General features: G+C 31.2%; 1 protein-coding gene across 1 annotated transcript in view; it reads left to right on the top strand.

Annotated features, from left to right (window-relative positions):
- The window catches only part of RIMS2 (regulating synaptic membrane exocytosis 2), a 613,799-nt gene that overhangs the window by 319,720 nt on the left and 271,980 nt on the right, over nt 1–22,099 (top strand). The window contains 6 exon segments of the mRNA XM_021090597.1: nt 943–1,151; nt 2,653–2,772; nt 5,076–5,175; nt 6,317–6,440; nt 8,791–8,837; nt 12,579–12,691. Of these exon segments, the coding sequence (XP_020946256.1) occupies nt 943–1,151; nt 2,653–2,772; nt 5,076–5,175; nt 6,317–6,440; nt 8,791–8,837; nt 12,579–12,691 (713 nt within the window).

Below are 22,099 nucleotides of genomic sequence, written 5' to 3'. Positions count from 1 at the left end.
GGGAAATGGGTATTCATTCTTAGTTGCCATTATATAACTTTGTTTGACAAAATTATTTTAAAAGAAAATTTACTTTTTGTGAGAATGAAATTTTTGAAAAAAACTTTAAAATTATTTCAAAGTAATGTTAAATAATTCATGATATTTAAATAAGGTTTATTTTATTTTTATTAATAGAAATTGAATGACCCTGTTTTATCATTTTCATATGCAGTTAATCTTTTGTGTAACCAATTATTTTTTTTAATCACTCACATTTTTTAGGAGGCTTCAGTATTATAAAGAATATCATATGACATTCTAGAAACATCATTTAATTACTTTAACTTTTCATAGTGGTGGTTATCAGCAGACCACTGTTAAAGTTTTAAAATGTTCCTTAATCTTTGCAGAAGAAACTCATGTCTGTAGGCCAGCATGAAAAAAATAGCATGAATTAACAGACATAGCTGATAGTCTTTTTCTTTTTCAGAATATGTAGTTTTTTCATTTCTATTTTTGTTTATTATTAGCCTTTTCTCTTCTGGTAGCACTTTTGTTCTGTAGGGTCTCTCTAGAGTACATAAACTGTATATTCTGCTTTCTATAGATTTTACTTGTTTGAAATCTTAGCTTTCTCTTGGTATACTGTAGTGAGTGCTTGAGTTCTTGAAACCAGAAAGGATCACAGTTTAAAATGTTTATTATGTCTTTGTCTTTTCTTTCGCCGTCTCCTTTACTTCACTCTTTTGTCTGTCTGACTCTCACAGGAGACATGGATTACAACTGGTTGGACCATACGTCTTGGCATAGCAGTGAGGCATCCCCAATGTCTTTGGTGAGACATGTGGAGCCTTACTATTTAATTTATGTTATCATTTCAGTTTTCCTTTTTGATTTACACCTTTGCATGTTTTCTTTTTTGTTTTTTTTTTATTTTATTTTTTTATCCCACACCTGTAGGGGACAGTCAAAAGGGAAAAAGAAAAACTAGTGAGCAGGCAGTTTTGTCGGATTCTAACACCAGGTCTGGGAGACAAAAGAAAATGATGTACTTTGGTGGCCACTCTTTGGAAGAGGATTTGGAATGGTCTGAACCTCAGATTAAGGACTCTGGGGTAGATACGTGTAGTAGCACAACCCTTAACGAGGAGCATAGCCATAGTGATAAGGTACTGAGATTGTGGAGCCTGCCTTTTAACCTGCTCATTTGGTCTTCGTTTGCTCTCTGTCACTCATTCAAAGGGAACATAATAAAAGGACAGGACATTTCAAGGGTCAATGTAGCATTTCTTAAGGTGCAGAAAAGAAAAACAAAACAAAACCAAACAAACCAACCAAAATACTTCTTGCTTGCTTGCTGTTTTTGTTGCTTGACAGCATATCCAAAAATAAGTAAATGAAAATAAAAATTAGGAACAAAGGATTGTTTTGTTTATGGTCACACGAAAGAACTTTGTAATGTTATTATATACCACAAATATAAAGAATTTTTTGGATTGGCTTATTCGATTGCTTGCATATATTTTCCTTGGGATGAAAATTAAATTATTAATAGTTTGAATCCCAGGCAAAAGGGAGATAATTGGGTCTGTTTGCACAGAAAAAGTTGTTTTTCTTTTTTCCCTTTCACTGTCATTTTGCTCTTTTGTTTTATTGTCATAGCATTTTAATGTAGTATTAATTAGTATTAGAACCATTGCCATCTGCTTTGGTATTTATTATTTTTGCTTTTAGTATAGTGAGAATTTTGAAATCTTTTTACCATATTGATGTGATTTATTGGAACTTGTCTTTTGCCTGCTAAATTTTGCATGAAGATGTGCATGTTACTTTTAGATAACTATGAAACTGTGGTTACACAAATCATTTACTTTATTTCGTATATAATTCATATAGTGGAATGATATCATGATTTATAAATGGCTTGGTTCTGCCCTGAGATAAACAACTAATATTTTCAAGGTTTTTTTTTTTAACAATGGATACCATTGAATTATCTAATAAAATTAATGTACCAAATAGATAGGAGAGCTGAAAGCATCAAGAAACTTCCAAAAAGTGGAAAACGTAATCTCTTCGCACCTTTTGAATCAGGCCTATTTCTCCCATTCACATTTATTTGGAAAGTTACTGGGGATGGTGTATTTTTTATCATTTTAATTTAGAAACCTATTTCAAGAAAGCCCTCATCAGAGGTTCAAATTTCATGTTTTAATATAGTTTGACCTTTTAATTTTACTATGATAAAGTCTTTAAAAGTCTTTCAAAAGTATTTGAAGATTAAATTCTCAGTTTTAAATGAGGTCACTTGCATAGAATTGCAGTCTTTTTTTTTGTCGGTGAATTTTTACTCTCTAACATGTAGAGTAGATCACTAAATTAGAGTTTGCATATATTTTCAAGACTTCTGATATTTGTAGAACTATATGACTTCAGTATTGTATCAGGGCACTGTTAGAATCTGAAGTAACTGGAATTTGAAAAAATTTGAGATTATTAAAATTAAGTTATAAATTAATCTAGTAAACCCTTTGGATCAGTATTTTGAATGCAGACTGGTTTGTGTAATCATAACGCTTTGGAAATTGGAAGTTTAGAGGGATTGTACAATAAAGGGTCATTTGTCATAAAAAACATTAATTTTTTGTGTTTGTTGATGCAATATGCCAGCACCCTGTGACATGGCAGCCATCTAAAGATGGAGATCGTTTGATTGGTCGCATTTTATTAAATAAGCGTTTAAAAGATGGAAGTGTATCTCGAGATTCAGGAGCAATGCTTGGCTTAAAGGTATGTGGCAAAATTTATGAGATTTTGCGTCTGTACTCCTTTACAAGAGATGTAACTTTATACCAATTAAGTGGGTTTTCTTTTTCCATTTTCAAGAATTCCTTAATATTTGCATTGGTTATCTAAAACATTTCATTTTCCAAGTATTACTTAGGAGGTTGCCATTATCCTATAGTAATGCGTATGTATATATATGTTTATATATGTTTTTAGAAAATATAACCTGAGTTACATACTTGAATCCTAAATGGGGGGCTCCAACTTATTTTGCCTGTATAATTTGTCATTTAAGTCTCTACCTGTGTTTATATGCTATTAAAATGATAGCTTTATTTAGTCATTAAATATGCAAACTTGGGAAATATATGTATTACATGGGAATATAATTTTTAAATGAGTGTAGCAATATTTGTGTGTGTGTGTGTGTGTGTGTGTGTGTGTTTGTGAGGAAAAGAAGTTTGAAGTCTGGAAATTCAAAAATACTTAGGAGATTTAATATAAATATTAATTTATATTTTATTGTAGAATACCAGACAGTTATTTGGTAAATACACCAAAGAAGCTCTGTTTTAAGGTGAATTAAAAAGTGAAACACGAAGAGAATATGTGTTTTAGAGTTAAGACATTGCTACAGAAGTAGTCCTGTAGAATCTAGTTATTGAGAGATATTTGAAAACTTTGGTCAACGTGATATTGGGCAACATTTATTGAGTGGTTGCCAAATGGCCAGCACTCATCTGAGCACTTTGGGTCTATCATTTTATTAACATTCATAACAGATAAGAAATAGGCTTAAGGTGTTGTAACTTGTTCATGGTCATAAAGCTGGTGATGAAGGTGGGAATTAAATTCAGATTTGCCCAGCATAATGTTAGAACCGTGAGGTATAGCATTTGGGAAGTCTTGGCTTGATTTCTAATTTAGCAATTACAGGAATTCCCGTTGTGGATCATTGGAAACGAATCTGACAAGAACCATGAGGTTGCGGGTTCAATTCCTGGCCTCGCTCAGTGTGTTAAGGATCTGGCGTTGCTATGAGCTGTGGTGTAGGTTGCAGACACAGCTCAGATCTGGTGTTGCTGTGGCTGTGGTGTAGGCCAGTGGCTGCAGCTTTGATTTGACCCCTAGCCTGGGAAGCTCCATATGTTGTGGGTGCGGCCCTAAAAAGCAAAAAAATTCGGCAATTACTAGCTACATGATATTAGGCAACTAAACTTCTCTTAGACTCAGACTCCTCATCTGTACAATGGAGATAATAATACTTACTGAATTATTATTTAATAAGACTAAATAAAGCAATACACAAATATTTAATATAGTGCCTTGCACTCTATGGGATTTCAGTAGTAATAACTATAGTTAGTATGATTGATTATTATTATTAAAGCTTATCAAGCCAAGAAACTTAAAATATTAACACAGGTATTTCAGCCCATAATATCTGTAGCTATAATTTTCAGAACCAAACATAGGAATAGTTAGCTAATATTAACTGAACTGCAACTGAATATAATTTACTGAAATTTGGGAATACTTGAAGTAAGATAAATCAATGAATTCTGCATCTTTCCATCAATTCAGAAGCAAAAAAAAAATCTGTTCACTGTTGTTTGCTTAACTTGCTTTAAGTTGATAGGCTGATTGCATGGTATTTGATGAGAATCAAAGCATTAATTTTTAAGAGGCAAGTCTTATAGGTACACATATTACTCCACAGCATTATTTCTAACATTTGTCTTTTCTTTTTCTGAAAGATATGTATTAATAGAAATACAAAAATAGAAAAATTAGGATGCAGATGGTTTAAAGTTTACATTAACTCTGATGAGATTAAGTAAATTTCATAATTTTCTCAGGAAAAATCCATCATTTTCATCATGCACATTGTCAATGTGACCAAAAGATTACCAACTAATAAAATTTTTAGAAGATATCATAATTATAGTAAAATTAACAAAATTATATAATGATATTTGATGTCTATAACTAGAAATGTTAATATGATTCTGTAGTACTGTAATAACATGTTTTTAGAAATGGAAAAAGTCAGAATTCTGTAAATAAAGAGGAAAATCATAGATTGTGAAGTTGTTTCCAAGATATGCAACATTTTCAACAAGTAATTAAACATTTGGGACATGTACTCAGTTCCTAATAATAACACTATATTGTTTAAAAATTATTTTAACATATTAAGTTACAGTATTAAAAGCTGCAAATTGTCTAGTTATTTTTTTACTTGAATCTTCAACTGTGTTCATTTGAACAATATGCCTGTTTTAACATTTTCTTCTTTTAATCAGGTTGTAGGAGGAAAGATGACTGAATCAGGTCGGCTCTGTGCATTTATTACCAAAGTTAAAAAAGGAAGTTTAGCTGATACTGTAGGACATCTTAGACCAGGTAGGTTTCTATCTTTGATTACTTATATTTAAACTATTAAACTTGAGTACTTATGAAAAAGTGATCCTCATTTAGAAGTGACTTTATTAGTAACAAAAAGTTCATTTAACTTAAATATTAATCTTTATTCACTAATGGAAAGTTGTAACTATTAGTTCTTGTCCCATTAGATAAAAAGACTTTTGTATTTACTGATGTAATTTCTTTGCTCTTGGATATTCCTAGTCTGTATCTAGGATTAACCTAATTTGCTCCTCATAAACCTTCTTGTTTCTTTTGAAGAATTCGAGCATGGTTCAGGAACAAACTTCATGGATAAACACACATTTCCTAAAATGTGTCACTCCTTGTCTCTTTAATAATGGATACTATTGAAGCGATTCTTGACTACCTTAGAGGGGATTCAGTAAGATGCTTAGTATTAAGCTTTTTACAAAAAGTGTTTAGACAAGGTGCTTAGCTTCATGTATGGTGAGAAACCTAGATTTCAGAGTTATAAAATCTTGAAAGAAGGAACTGTCTTGGAATTTTATATAATTGAAATTTCTATTAAGAAATCCCAGAAAGAGGGAATTCCCGTTGTGGCACAGTAGAAATGAATCTGACTAGGAACCATGAGGTTGCAGGTTTGATCCCTGGCCTCACTCACTAGGTTAAGGATCTGGCATTGCTGTGAGCTGTGGTGTAGGTTGCAGATGCAGCTCAGATCCCCCGTTGCTGTGGCTGTGGCACAGGCTGGTAGCTGTAGCTCTTATTCGATCCCTAGCCTGGGAACCTCCATATGCTGCGGGTGTGGCCCTAAAATCCACCAAGTTGGAGACATAAGTTGTTCCCAACTTGCTTCTCCTCATAAGAAGAACTAACAACTATTTAGGGACAAGGCTTCATTGAGAAAATCCTAGAAATCACAGAGATAACATTTATGTAATATTTCCTCTGACCCTTGTCCTTTTTGGTGAAATATACTAATCATCCTGGTCTTCAAATTTTATGTCACTAGAGCTGTTCTCAATATGTTTCTTATTCTATATTGGTGATTATTCTAGAGAATTCATTGCAGTTTAAGATGGCTTTTGTTTTGAGTGCCTTTTATGGGGTTAGCTTTTCTTTCTAAGATTATTGTTACTGACATACACTGTAGGTGATGAAGTATTAGAATGGAATGGAAGGCTATTGCAAGGAGCCACATTTGAAGAGGTATATAACATCATTCTGGAATCCAAACCTGAACCACAAGTGGAACTTGTTGTTTCAAGGCCTATTGGGTGAGTTGGTTTGAGTACTTCATACACATAAAGTTCTTCGTATATACAGATTCATCTATATATACGAAGAAATTTATAGATAGATTTATATATATATATAAATATAAAGTTTATAAGGTACTTTGTACATATAAAGTTGACTGCTATTAAACAATTTATAATGTGCAATCTAATAATGTCTGATTGCCTTATAAAACTAAACTATTTTGAGAACAATGTTTTTTTTCTCCTTTATTAAAAATACCTCACCAAAGTCATGACATGTCTTTATCTGATCATGCTAGAGTATATAGTTAATTACAAAAGAAGAAGAAATATTTAGGTGTTTATTAATTTTATTTTCTTAAACGATAACTAAAGCCATTAGCAGAAGGGTACTATAGTAATGATTCTTTCAAACAACCTTTCATAAACTATCCTCTACATTGTAAAAATGACAATCAACTATATTCTATGAATTTTATATATTTTTTTCTAAAATTAAGATTTCATCAGAAGAAAGAGAGGGCTTAAGGGTATACTATTTCTAGATGGAGGCAACAATTTAAGGAAAAACAGCACATCTTTAACCAAATGTCAATTACCTTTTGACTTTTTAACTTGGCAGTAAATATAATCCTTTGTACCTATAATGTGAGACTTACTCATGAAATTATCACAGCAATGTTTTCTTAGAAGCTCATATATTAAGCCAATGTAAGAGATATACCTATAACTAAAAACAAGGCAATAGAAAAATATATAAACTGACAGTGAGTTATTAAATGTGTGTGTGGAGTAAGAGCATTCCAGGGTAGAAGCTGTGGAAAGTCTTCTTTCTGATAGAATACTAGAGCCCAATTTTAACTTATTTAGGAAGTGGCCTCTTTTCTTGATGAAGAAAATGACTTCAACTGATAACTTAGTTTTTGACATGTTCCTTTCAAAAGTAATGAATATGTCAGATGAAATTTTGTCTATTTTTTATTTGTCTTCATAGGTTTGTAATATGGTAAAACTGTACTCTATCAACTTAGGATATTAATCAAGTATATTTCTTGATATTAAATGATCCTCTAATCATATTTTTGTTTTATATCTTAGATATTTTTGACGTAATTTTTCTGAATGATCTTAACTACTATTACATACCCCTCCTGGCAAATCTCAAATAAAAATGTACATTTTTTTTGGTGTAAATGCAATTACAAGGTAATTTTGCTAAGTCCCAATACATTTTTTCTTAGTGGAATTAGTATGTTTAAAAAATTTTAGTCACAATTTGAATATTTAATTTTTGATTTGATGATATTCTATTTGAATTTCGGTGTTACTGAGTTGAACAACAGTAGGTAAAAGTAATGAGTAGAATATAATTAAAATATATTTATAAATCTTACCTTGTTGAGTACAGAAATTTTTTAGAATGGATAATTGTGTTAGTGAAGCACATAGGAAATAAAGTATGTTTTTACAAATCTACTCTAAAGTTTTTTTTTCACTTTTTAAAGTTTTATTGAAGTATAATCGATTTACAATGTTGTAATAATTTATGCTGTACAGCAAAGTAATTCAGTTATACATGTACACACATCCATTTCCTTTCAGATTCTTTTCCACATAGATTACCACAGGATATTGGGTAGAGTACTCTGTGCTATAGAGTGGGTCCCCAATGACCAGTCATTCCATATACCTCAGTGTGCATATGCTAGTCCCAAACCCCCAGTCCAGCCTTTCCTGTAAGTTTTTTTAAAATTTTTATTACAGTTGACTTACAATATTCTGTCAATTTCTGCTGTAGAGCAAAGAACCCAGTTATACATAATATATACATTCTTTTTCTCACATTATCCTCCATCATGTTCCATCAGAAGTGACTAGATAGAGTTCTCTGTGCTATACAGCAAGATCTCATTGCTTATCCACTCCAAATGCAGTAGTTTGCATCTACTAACCCCCATTCCACTCCTTCCCCTTCCCCCTTGGGAACTGCAAGTGTGTTCTCCATGTCCATGAGTTTGTTTCTTTTCTGTAGATAGGTTCATTTATGCCATATGTTAGATTCCAGATATAAGTGACATCATATGGTATTTGTCTTTCTCCTTCTGACTTACTTCATTTAATATGAGAATCTCTAGTCCTTCCAATAAGTTTTAATTCCTTTTAAGTAGTAGGCGTTAACCCAGAATACTTCTATTAGCAATAAGGTACTTAGGCTTGTTTTTTTTCTTATTTATATAACACTGCTATCTTACATAATTTTGTTCATTTTACACTATCCTGTTATAATACAGGTTGGTAATGATCAAAATAGAAGTTGCTACTATTTGTTGAAATAATTTATTGTTTTCTTTTTCTATCATTTCAGAGATATACCTAGAATACCTGATAGCACACATGCACAACTGGAATCCAGTAAGTTTCATCATTTATTTTAGAAGAAAATATTATTAATAAAGTCATTCATCACGGGTCAAATGAAGTCTTTTGTCTATTAAGTCAAAGTAAGATATATAATAAAGTTGCTATCAAGTATAGATCATATAAAGATAGAAAATTTAGTATTATTTCATGTACAAAAGTCTATGATATTTTAAGATGACTTATTAAAACCTTACTGTCTTAACTACTTTGTATTTTTAGATAGCTTTATTAAGATATACTGCTATAAACTGAACATATTTAAAATGCACAATTAGATGTTTTGACATTATGTATAAAACCATTGCCACAATAAAAACTAATGAATGTACCATCACTCCCAAAAGTTTCAGCCTCTTCCATCCTGATTTCACTTAATTTAATAATTTACTACTTTGTAACCTAATCCTCAGTCAATGGGGGGAATACTTAGGATAATCCAGTGAATAATTATATATATTTTAATTTACACTTTTGGAAAATGGTAATAATTCTGATTTTAGAGTAGTAATGGAACAATAGATATACAAGTTAAAATAACATTAAACACATGAATACTTTTTATTACTTGTGTTTGAGTGCTATTTCAGATGGTAAGCCAATGAACTAAGTTTCTTGGTTGATTGAGAGTAAGGGATGTTGTGAAAGAAGAGGAGAATTGCAATTGGAAATACATGGAGAAGGAAAGACGGGGGCAAGGTTTGAAAGAATGGCAGTCTGAGGGGAAAGCTCTTCGGGTACAGGGACCAGAGGTGCAAAGGCTCTAAGGCAGGAAGGCCTAAAATGCATTTAAGAAAAAGCAAAATGATGATCGTGGCTGTAAGTGTGAGCAAGGGGAAGCAGGGTTAAAAGGAGGATAGGGAAGTAATGAGCAACCAAACTGCACAGACTTTGTAAGGCACTCTAAAGACTGACTTTTACTCTGATGAAAATCAAGAGCGACATAGGATGTTTTTGAAAAGAGACTTCAGTATTAAAATCTGGCTACTATGTTGAAAATAGGTTAAATGGAGTGAAAGCAGAGAGAGAATGAGAGGACTATTTCAGTATTTGAGTGGTCTGATAGTGGGAACTTCAACCACAGGGTTGCGGTGAAGATGAGAAGTGGTCGGATTCTCTATTTACACAACAGTTGAGAATATACTATTAAATAGATTTTTTTAACTTTAATATCACAATTATGAGTATAAATTTCTTTAAAATCTTTATCAGAGAGGAGAAATCTTTCTGGAATGGCGTAGGTCTAAACTTTAAGATGTGATCATATAACCTATTTGATTTAGTACATTTAGCTAGTTGCTATATCATTTCATCCAATATATCATTTTCTCATAAAACTGTAAGTACTAATATAATGGTAATAATAATTATAATATTATATATAATAATCATTGTGTATAGTAATATTATAATCATCATCATCATTCCCATTTTATTGAGTGCTTGGAGCTGGGCTAGGTGTTATACCTACATTCTCACCCTACATTCTGAAATAGCACTCAAACACAAGTAATAAAAAGTACTTATGTGTTTAATGTTATTCACATGTAGTTTTCACAGCAATCTATGAAGTAGGTAAAATTTTTATTCACTTATATTGCATTACTCAGATATCGTATAAACAGTGTGACACCCTTCATCTTATTATAGCTGTTTGAAAAGCCCTTGCACTATAATTCCAAAATTATTCCTGTAAGGACAGGAGTCCTTTCTCAGATTAGATTCAACTCTTTATTCTTTTTTTTTTTTTTTTTTTTGTCTTTTTGCCATTTCTTGGGCCACTCTCGCAGCATATGGAGGTTCCCAGGCTAGGGGTCGAATCAGAGCTGTAGCCCCTGGCCTATGCCAGAGCCACAGCAATGCCAGATCCGAACCGCATCTGCAACCTACACCACAGCTCATGGGCATCACCGGATCCTTAACCCACTGAACAAGGCCAGGGATCGAACCCGCAACCTCATGGTTCCTAGTCAGATTTGTTAACCACTGCACCATGACGGGAACTCCTCAACGCTTTATTCTTTAAAAATTGAAGAATAGCTTTCTCCAAAGCCCAATTCTTAACCCTCTGTTTTTAGTTCCTCAATAAATTCTTCTCTCTATGTAGTTTTAATTGCCATATAACTCCCAAGTTTGTATTATCAGATAATCTATCATTGTCCCTTCATCCCTGCATGTTTAAGAATATGCTTTAAGGGTCTTTCTATTACTTGAAGCTTAGCATGTAGAAAACTTAGCTTTTTTCTTAGTATCAAGTCAGCATTCTTTCTGCTTCTAAATACTGTAAAGTTATCACCATGACTTCTGATCCCAAGGCTTGCAGTCTCCCCCCTTCATTTTAAACATTACTCTCTCTAGAAGTGAATTTATCTGCTTATGCCTCTAATTTGGGAGACTCTTTACAGTTTAATTTTTAACACTATATCTACTTGACATCTGGCACCATCCATATACCTCATTACCTCATTTCCCCTTGGATGTCTCTGAAGTGTCACAGGGTCACTGTGTTCCAAATTAATTTCTTTACCCAACACAAGACTTCTCCAGTTTTCTCTGTCCCAGGAATATCTGCACTGGCCTGTGCAGAGAACAAGACCAGCACATAGGGGACTTGACTCCACATCTGATTACAAGACTTGAACTCTTACTGTCCCCCCGCTTTCCCTTTACCTCTCATATCTAATTCGCTTCCAAGTTCTCTTTTTCTTATTTTGTAATATGCCCTCAACTCTATTTCATTTTCCAGCCTTTTCTGTTATTATTATTTTATTGAAGTCTTCTTGTTCTTAGCTGTTTTCCATCTCAGTTCCGTCTACACTTTTAAGTAAATGGTAAAGACATCTTCCTCAAATGCAATTTTTATTACCTTACTCATAGGAGCTTAGCATGTATATTTTATTTTATTTTCTGGCCACACCCACAGCTTTTGGAAGTTCCCAGACCAGGGATTGAACCCATGCCATAGCAGTGACCCAGCTACGGCAGAGACCACATTGGATCCTTAACCACTAGACCCCCAGGGAACTCCATGGATATTTTCTTCATGCCAAAATTTTTGTCCAGAATTCCAGGCATTTAATTCTGCCAGTATCTTGGCCCCATTTTTATTCACTTTCCAACTTCATACATACAAATTCTAGGAACTGAAGTTCTGCTTTTTATGCTATTTTGTATCTTTTTTTCATAGCCCCTCACTTCTTCTCTACCCATCTAATTTATTATATTCTTCCAGATATGGTTAAAAAAATCACTTCTTGAGAACTTTTCACAATCAACATTCTAGAACTTAAACTTTTAACATTGCAAGTTTAGACCATCTTCAAGTTGCTTTATTGATTTAGATTTTCGTTTTCCTTCCTAAGTTTCTATTTAAAAATTTTTAGTATGTTATAATGGAAAAAAATAAAAATCATTATATAAAAAAAATTTAGTATGTTATGTTAGTGAGATAGGAATTTAGTACACACAGCAGATGAAGTGACTATGTTTTGAGGTCTATCTCTGCTATAATTGGCAGAGGAAATGGTTCACCCTTGGTCTTAAGAGAATCCCTAAGCTGCACCTACACTTTAAAAAAAATCCTCTAAGTATATTTGGAACATCATGGTTAAGAAAATGGTCTATATAATGGCATTTTGTGGGCATTGAAAACTACTTAAAAGATGTCTGGTAAAGATTATTAAATAGCTAGTAAAGAGCAATTATTATTATTTTTATGTGTAATTACCATTTCAGGTTCTAGCTCATTTGAATCTCAAAAAATGGATCGTCCTTCTATTTCCGTTACCTCTCCCATGAGTCCTGGCATGTTGAGGGATGTTCCACAGTTCTTATCTGGACAACTTTCAGTATGTAATCACTGGATTAATTTCTCTTTTTGGAATATCAAGTAATGTTTTTACTGTATGATGCTAGTTTTTTTATAAAACAAGTTCTTTAGAATATAATTGTGCTTTTCAATTTTTTCTCATTTTTAGTAATTTTAATTAATTTAAATTCAAGTGTAATTATGTAGCATAATACTTTTTTTTATTAGAGTTAAGTTTTCTGGAATTTAATGAGAATTAGAATTTGTGATGCAATATAAAACCTTTTTCACCTTGGTAATATTATTCCAAAATTCAAAGTTATGATTTTTGCTTAGTACTTTAAAATGAGTATAATTTGTCTAAGACAAATTTCTAAGAGAAATAAAAATGCTACATTATAAAATTGTAAAAATTTCTAAGAGAAATAAAAATGCTACATTGTAAAAATGCTACATTGTAAAATGAGTATAATTTGTCTAAGACAAATTTCTAAGAGAAATAAAAATGCTACATTGTACAAAAATAGAATATTTAAGATAAAAGTAAATATTTATATAATCTTTCATTTTCAACTTTAAAGAAAATTTAAGATGAATTTCATAGTAATCATTGGGGTATGAATATTGCTCTGAAACATAATGATACTTCAGATGACTTGTTAACAGACAAAACTAAGTAAATGGGAAAATACCTAATGGATGACTGAGTATGCCAGGTGGACTTCATATTAAGCGATCCCTAATCTGAACATTTATAATAAAATTTAAAAATTATTATACATCTTTTGACCATATTAGATAAGCTTTGCAAATTCAAGCCCTCACTTTTTATTAATTTCTTCAGTTGTCATTTCCTTTAAACCATTAAAAAATATTAAAATTTTTCCAGTTATATTTTAGAAACAAGTTAATATTGACACTAATTATGGAAATTACTAAACATACATTTTTATGAGTATTAAGAATTATTTATATTCTCAAAATTCAAACATTGAATTTTGGATAAAAAACGTCACACTTAAAAACTAACCCTTCTTGGGCTGATAATTTAAGAGCAATATCTAGCCTTTTGTTGTATCAGCTACAAAATTTCTCCCTTTATTTTTTAGGGGGAAGGAGAAGTATTTAATTTTTCTGAAGAATTTTCATTAATTAAATGGAGATGGAGGAAGTATAAGTAGAATTAAGATAGTAATAATTATTGAAAAAAATCATTAGACATGTCTGTTCTGGGATTACTTTCATTACAAAAGTGATAACAAAAGCTATGTAAGAAAGAAGACGAGATATAATTAGGAGATTGTAAATGTCATAAAATGAACTATTCTTTATTATTTTCTTTTCCTTTCTTTTTCATAACAGAGTGAACTTTTGCATTTGAGGACAGTAGTGTTTATTTCACTTTACACAATAAGTAGCATTGTTCTACTTATTCTTTCACATTTTTTGGACAGCATAGATGTTGTCATTTATGGTTTAAATGCATGTGTATTTTCTTATACTATTTTAGAAAGTTCTAATACATGTTAGCTTTTAAAATTTTTAATTTTAAAATTTAAAAATTTTAAATTATAGTTCATTTGTAAATCATGCTTCGGGTGGCTGACAATGTCAGTACATAAATAAATCTGTGTGCGTGTGTGTGTGTGCGTGTATAGTTGGCTTCAGTTGGTCAAAGAGGGAGCAGAAGATAGATTTCCATAGTTAAGTAAGTACCACTTTGTTACCTCTTGAAATCCCAAGGCTATATTAGAAATTGAACTAGGAGGGGAGGGTGAGAAGCATAGTGTAGGCATTTAGACAGATTTCAAATTCACCTCATGATTCAAAATGAACATGGTAGAAAGATAAGACTGTTAAATATTTTGGGCAAATAAAAACTTAAAAGTATGTAGTATTCGAATTTATAAATAATGTTGCTTTAAAATCCATAGAATTGGAGTTCCCGTCGTGGTGCAGTGGTTAATGAATCCGACTAGGAACCTTAAGGTTGCGGGTTCGGTCCCTGCCCTTGCTCAGTGGGTTAACGATCCAGCGTTGCCGTGAGCTGTGGTGTAGGTTGCAGACGCGGCTCGGCTCCCGCGTTGCTGTGGCTCTGGCGTAGGCCGGTAGCTACAGCTCCGATTGGACCCTGGCCTGGGAACCTCCATATGCCGCAGGAGGGGCCCAAGAAATGGCAAAAAGACAAAAAAAAAAAAAAAAAATCCATAGAATTATAACTTAATATTGTGTACCATTTTATCATCTTTTTGTGACTTAGAATGGTAGCAATATAATATTTGTATAAGTGTAATATATATTTGTTGTGGTAAATCTATAAAGAACAGATAAAATAAAAAATAAATACCATCTATAATCTTGCCACTAAAGTATAACCATTCACATACATATAAATTTTTAAACAGAACTGTGATAAATCTGGGTATACTATTTTGAAACTTGCTTTTTCACTTAGTAATATAATAATATGGTATACTTTTGCCTCTAAACTTTTTTCTTTAAAAATTCCTGCTAAAATAATTTTAATAATTATTTAATACCCTTTTTAACTTAATTTGCTATTCTAGGATATATTTCTTGTTTCTAATTTATAAATAATGATGCCATGGAAATCTTGCATATTTTATTAGGAGAAAACTCTTTTGTTATAATAAGTTTCCAGATGTAAAATACAAAAGAAAAAATTCAAAGATTCTTAAAATCTGTTGCATAAATTGTTCTCCAAAATATTTTTACCAAATTATACTAGAGTTATCTATTTAAGTAATTGATGTTAATGTATATATAACCCAGGTCATTTGTAACACTAGTTACTGAGACTATGATAGGGAACAAGAGATACACAGATTTTACCTTAAAACTAAATTTACATAAAACTTAATTTTATTTTCATTCTTTACATGTAGGAAACCATAAGCAATATACCCTTCTAGGGATAGTATTTTCCTTTATATTTAATCTCAATTCTGCCAACTGGAGATAAATTTGGTTTGATCTAATTATGTAGAGGTTGGGAAAATGTGTCCACATATATCATTCTTCAGGAAAACTCCTGGGAAATCATAAGGCAACATTATGATTCCTATCTCCTATTTACCTGTGGGTATTTTTACTTCTGGTGAGATTTACCTGGGCCCGTAAGTCACTCATTATTTACAAAATCAGACATTGCTAATGCCTGACAACAAAGACAATTTGTTTATTATATGAACTGACCTTTCTATTATATTTATGTCAGTTCATGGACTGTTATTTTCTTAAATATATAGGTATAATGCAAATCATTGTTTAAATTTTCATGTACAAGGCTGTTGATGATTTTTAAAAATTACTCAGTTTCTTTCTTTTCTGTGCTTGAATTATGCTGACTTGTTATTCTAGGGCATAGCTATGAAAGTACCATTGATGTATTTGGTGAGAAAATCAGTATGCACTCAGGTTTATGACACCTGGACTATATGTTGACTTTTTCACTGTCAGCACTCCCTTGATTCTTTTTAATATTGTGTTCTGTAATTTAGAGCTTTCCTTCTTCAGAGGATTACTTTTGTAATTCTCTTTATATTTTAAAATTAATTTGTAGCTTTTAGCAAGTTTTTTGATGAAGTATTAAAATAAATTATAATCCTTAACTTTTTAAAAAGTGGAAAATGGCTCAGATCTCTTTCTTTCTATAGAAACTCAGTAATTCTTACTGACAATCATACTTATTTATTTCAGGGTCTGTGGCTGACTAATGGTTACTTTGTTTTAATATGATATTAAGTGACTTTGTTTTAATATTTTTCTGACTCCATTTTTAGTGATAAGCTGGTAAATATTGTATATATCCATTTTATATGCCCATTTAAAGGGAATAAGAAATTGAGAAATAGGTATGTATTCTTTATATCTACTTAAAAACTCAATAGCCTTTTAAAAACTTTTTGTAAATGAAAGGTGTTTTTTGAGCTTTCATCTTTTATATCTCATTGTTACAATCTTGTTATTTCAGAAGCATTGTATAAAAAGAATGTCCTGAAGTTAGGACAGTATTAAGTAGGAAGTGACATTAAAAATACAAAATAAATTGCGAGACACATATTCAAACTCTTCATTTATATGAGGCTGAATCGTTACAGTTACTATTAGCTGCCTCATGCTTAAAATAAATGAATTAATATTAATTACAAACTGCAATGAGATACAAAATACTTCACCATTTATGAAGTATCCAGAATCCACAGAGATAGAAAGCAGCTTAGTAGTTGCCAGAAATTGAGACAATGGGAAAATATGGGGAGTGATTACTTAATACCCTTCTGGTGTGATGAAAAAGTTTTGAAACTAGAGCGAGGTGGTGGTGCTACAGCATTGTGGATGTTCTAGGTGCTACTGAATTGTACCCTTTAAAATGGATAATTGCGTGTTATTTTAATTTCACCTCAATTTAAAGTAACCTGACAAAACAAAATATGTTTACATAGCCAAGTTTAATGTATAATCTTATGGGTGTAAATTGGATTTAAATTAGCATAGATATTAGACAGTCAATTTCAGAAATCTGTGAGTTATTTGAGATTATTTTAGAAAATTACCTTAAAGAATTACTTTATTTCCAAGTACTGTTTCTTTTGAAGTGAATCTTTTAGTTTACAGAATGTTTCCTTTAAAAATCTTTCATTAGCAGTATTTTTGGTCTAAACCAGGTAGAACAGGTAAGAAGGAAAAAAATCTATTTCTAAATATAGTGCCTAACTAAAGTCCTTTTCTTCAGTCTAGTTAATCTCTGTGAATCTCATGCATCTCTTACTCATTGGCTAGAGAATTATCTACCTAGGATTATGCATACAGATTTCAGTAACACGCTACATATCAAAACATTCAGTAACACACTCCATATCAGATTTCAGTAACACACTCCATGTCAAAAACATTCCATTTGGAAATGTGTCCACACAAAAAGGAAGATAGCTTAGGTTTGAGACTGTCTTGGTTTCTGGAGAGAGACTCATATGATTGAATGATAGTCTGCTTCTAAAATCTGTTTTTAGGGTTTTAGATTTGTGTCTTAAACAGTGCCTGTCTGATAATGGTTGAATGGGATAGAGTCCTTCTAGTATCTGTTGTTTCCATATAGCAGTGGAAAAGTCTGAAGCCTTTAACTGTTTACAGATGCTAATTAGGCAAGAGAATCCGTGAGAAAGCTGAAGAATGGGGTGGAATCTTGGTGAAAGAACAAAAATTAAACTCCCTGAAATCCATTCCTAATCCAGAGACATACATCTGATTTTGTTCCTGCTTTAACTGTTGGCATGCCTTAATAAAGGCAAAAAATTTTGATTGTGGTATCTTTGGGAAAATGTTTCAAAATGAAAATAAAATAAATTATAAGAGGAATCTGATTTTATTCCAAGAATTTGAAATAACAGTGATTTAATCAGAACTGGGTTTATTTTCTACCTTTACAATATGTTACTTTTTGTGTGGGAAAGTCTATCTAGCCTTTTTTTAAAATCTATTTCTTCATCTACATATTGGAGATAATAGCAGCTATCTCCTAGCATTGTTGGGAAGCAGTAAACTTGCAAAAAACTGTCAGTAAAGGCCTGAAAAAATATAAAAAACTATAAATGAAAAGAAATGAGGTATTATTGTCATTAATAAGTATGATTAGTTCTAAATAGTGTTATCTCAAGTGGTACACAATAAATGTCTGAAAATGATGTTTAAATACTAGAGCCTGGTATAGACTCTTAAAGGATGAATCAACTAATTCATCCAGTGTATTCCAGCATACTTTTATCTTTCTGTCTTTATTCTTTTAAGGAATGCTAAAGCTGGCCTAGCTTACGTTTTTTAGACTTTTGTTAGCTGTATCCCTTTGGAAAGTTACACAATTACTTCTACAGATGACTTTCAATTAATAATGCTATAATGTATTTTTGTCTTATTTCTTGGATTATGATTTTTTTTCTTTGTAGTGTGTTTAAGGGTGAAACCTAAAGTATCTTGACTCTTGTGTTATGTTTAAACTCATTCTTTCAGAATATATAAGCCCAAATATATTATTTTATATTCAGTCTTAATTCCTGTTAATTACGTTTAAAAATCTGATTTGAAACTTATTAGATTGATAGAGTTTTATCTATTTTAGCATTTTGGGAAAATTAATTTATTCATTATATCAAACTGCTTAATTTAGATATATATTGTCATGGAAAATGTATTTAAAGGTTAGTTGTACGTGTTTTTTACTTTTGGTCTTTTAGTTCCAGCGTGTTGTCCTTTTTGGTTTTGTTTTATTGCTTTTTTCTTTAATTTTGCTTACCAGAGCCAAAGCCTTAGTAGAAGAACAACGCCTTTTGTTCCTAGGGTTCAGGTAAAGGCCTTGTCTGCCTGATAGAAACTGAAGTTGTGTTTTATCCCTTACTTGTATGTTTTTGGAAAATGCGTAGTAGGAAAACTTTCTTTGGGATGTTGCTCCAAACCATATTATTGACTTTAAAATCATTTTATGAGCCAGCTTGTAGAATTATGCATGGGGATTAAAATACAGGAAAAATTTAAAGAGACAATCTTTGTTAGCGATTTTATATGATGAACTGAATACTAAAACTCACAGGTTTCAGGTTGGCATTTAATGCAGATTTTACTTATACTTGTAACATTGATAGAAATTGCTGATTTTATACTGTTGACATTCACCTTTATTACACCAAGTTTGCTGTCTCTTTAAATCATTCATTATATATTTAACTTATATATTATCTTGCATTTTCCAAGCTATAACTCCTTGAGGAGATTGGCAAATAAATTTGTACCTTAACTAAAATAAGAATTTTATACATATGATATAAGGTTCAACTTTTGGGAAGTAGATTACTTTGAAAGAACAAAATCACAATCCAAACAAACTATGTTGGATTTATTTTGTTTACATTTTGTAATTGTAATTCCATTTAATTTTACTGTAATACTTAGGTACAAGTTGTTTGCCTCTTTTCATTAGGAAACCTTATATAGTAAATCAATATAGTTTTTTTTTTTAAGTAGAGTTATGCTTTCCTTGCTTTGCTGCATGTTTTTCCCCCCAGATTGTTGTTGCTTTTCAATAATACTAATTTAGTTTAAATTTTAAAAGTTAAAGTTTTTCTAGTTAATACTATACAGTGTAAAATATTAACTTATACTACTCACGTTCTGCTTAGGAAATTTAAAAATGATTACATGATAAAACTGGAATGATAACTATTAAAACAATTAAAGTAATATCAATATTTTTATTAATGAAATTGAGGTAAATAAGAACTATATTATATCTAGAATTGTGGAAAAATACATTTGTTATTTGGAGGAATCAACAGACATATTCTAACCATTGATTTAAAAAGCACAGAAATGTTTAGGAATGTGATAAATAATCTAACAAATAAAATAATTCTCTTTTTATAGTGTGAACTGGATAGCTTTCAAAAACTTCAGTAAAATAAAAACTAGGGCTATGGATCACAAATGCCCAGTCTGATGATTTATTAAAAAGTGTAATTTGATTAAAAAACAGTAAAATTAAAATATACCTGTTTCATATCATATTATTTTAATATTTATATATTTGTAATATATAATTTAATAAACTAAATTATTAATGTGAATATATGAAAGTCACATGCCTATTATCTGTTTGGATAAGAAATGAATATTATCAGTAAGTGATATTTTTGGTTTTCCATGGCATAAGAAAATCTAAAAATAATACTATTTATCAAGTATTTGAAAAATGTATCTTAAATGTTTAGCTATAATTCTTCTAAAGGAGCAAAAATATTGCCTGTGCAGATGGCAACAAAGGTTTAATCTCAGTCTCTCAAAAAACTCTCATAGAAATCCATAACTTGCTCCAATTATTGTGAGCTTGGTCTAATAATAATAATTTTTTTGTTTCTTAAGTATATAGTTTATTGGAATTTTTTTTTTTTTTCTTAAGACTTTCTGGGGCTTTTTCTCATCGAATTACTAACATTCATGTCATGATCCTCTGAGAAGGATTTTTAATATCATGGAAAAATAAAGCCATGTTTTTTATTGCTATAGAAAATAAGAAATATTAGAAATTAATGTGGTTTTAGTCACAAATTTAGAGAAACTATGACGGTCTCTGACATCTTTGTTTCATCTCATTTCTGATACACTCTTGTATCAGAAATTTTTATTTTTGTTTGCCCCTCATGTCTTTTGCCAGAGTGGCCTCTTTTTTCCCACCTATTTTCATCTCTATCTTTGTTCTAATATTGTCGGGCAAGCAAACATTTGAACTGTTTTTTTCCATTTACATATTACAGGATTTTTTTTTTTCCAGGTTTTTGGACCCCTAGTCCATTGCAGTGGTTCTCAAGCTTTAATGTCCATGAGAACCATCTAGAAGTGTTGTTAAAATGCAAATTCCCTCAGCCACATTCCAATTCAGTAGATGAGAGGTAGATGACAGGAATTTGTAACTTTTAAAGAATAGCAAGATAATATTGTTGCAGGAGTTTTGGGGACTACAATTTAAGAAACACTTGTTTAGAGTCTATACTTAGCAACTCGATTTGGAAAACTTATTATTACACAGCATCAAGATAATGCCTGTGTTAAACATAAGGACCTAAATAGTAGTAATAATCATTTTAAATTTTAAGTTTTCCTTATAATTTTCTTATTATTCCATTTGACTAAAAAGAAAGATGTAAATAATTTGATATTCTCTACTGAGCCATTAGTCTTCCAACTCAAAGTTTTGCCCAGCCACTTATTCTCTTGAAATATGAAGTGAGAGACTCAACAAGGCATGTTAGAATTGGAACTGAACTACCAATATATCAATATATATTTGTCTATATTTATATGTATATGATATACATTTATTTATATATCCTAGAGCCTGGCCCCGACCTGACTCTGTTTTGGAGATGAGAGGAAAGAACTGACATGAGATGTATATTTAAATTGTTTAAACTGATACAGACATGGTTTCAAATTAAAGGAAAAAAATCAAACCATTGGAAACACATATAATAAAGTATATGTTATATAAATATAATGTTTTCCCAAATTTCAAGTTTATAATTCAATTTCAGTTTCAAGGTAATGGTCAGAAATGTGCTCAGTTCTGAACTAAATGTGGATCAGAGCCATAGTCATCATAGATTCTGACATGGCAAAATTAGCTAGGTAGGTGTGGGAGTGTGAGGTACGTGTGTGGGAGGTGACAATTGTTAAATCAGATGAATTCAGCAGCTGGATGTGAAGTTCTAATCCTTAATTATGGCAAAGGCAAATTATTCTTTCTCATCTAGAATTATAAAGTATACCCTTATTAGTCTAAAGATAATACATTGCTTCACAAGTGAAAAAGAAACTCTGCGTAAGAAATTTTAAAAGATGAATTTATTGCATTTTTAAATACAAACCTAAGGAATCTATGGAC

The sequence above is a fragment of the Sus scrofa genome, chromosome 4 (genome assembly GCF_000003025.6).
Source record: "Sus scrofa isolate TJ Tabasco breed Duroc chromosome 4, Sscrofa11.1, whole genome shotgun sequence".
NCBI classification, from domain to species: Eukaryota; Metazoa; Chordata; class Mammalia; order Artiodactyla; family Suidae; genus Sus; species Sus scrofa.
The sequence above is the reverse complement of the archived record's forward strand: the minus strand, read 5'-3'. Positions and strand labels throughout refer to the sequence as shown.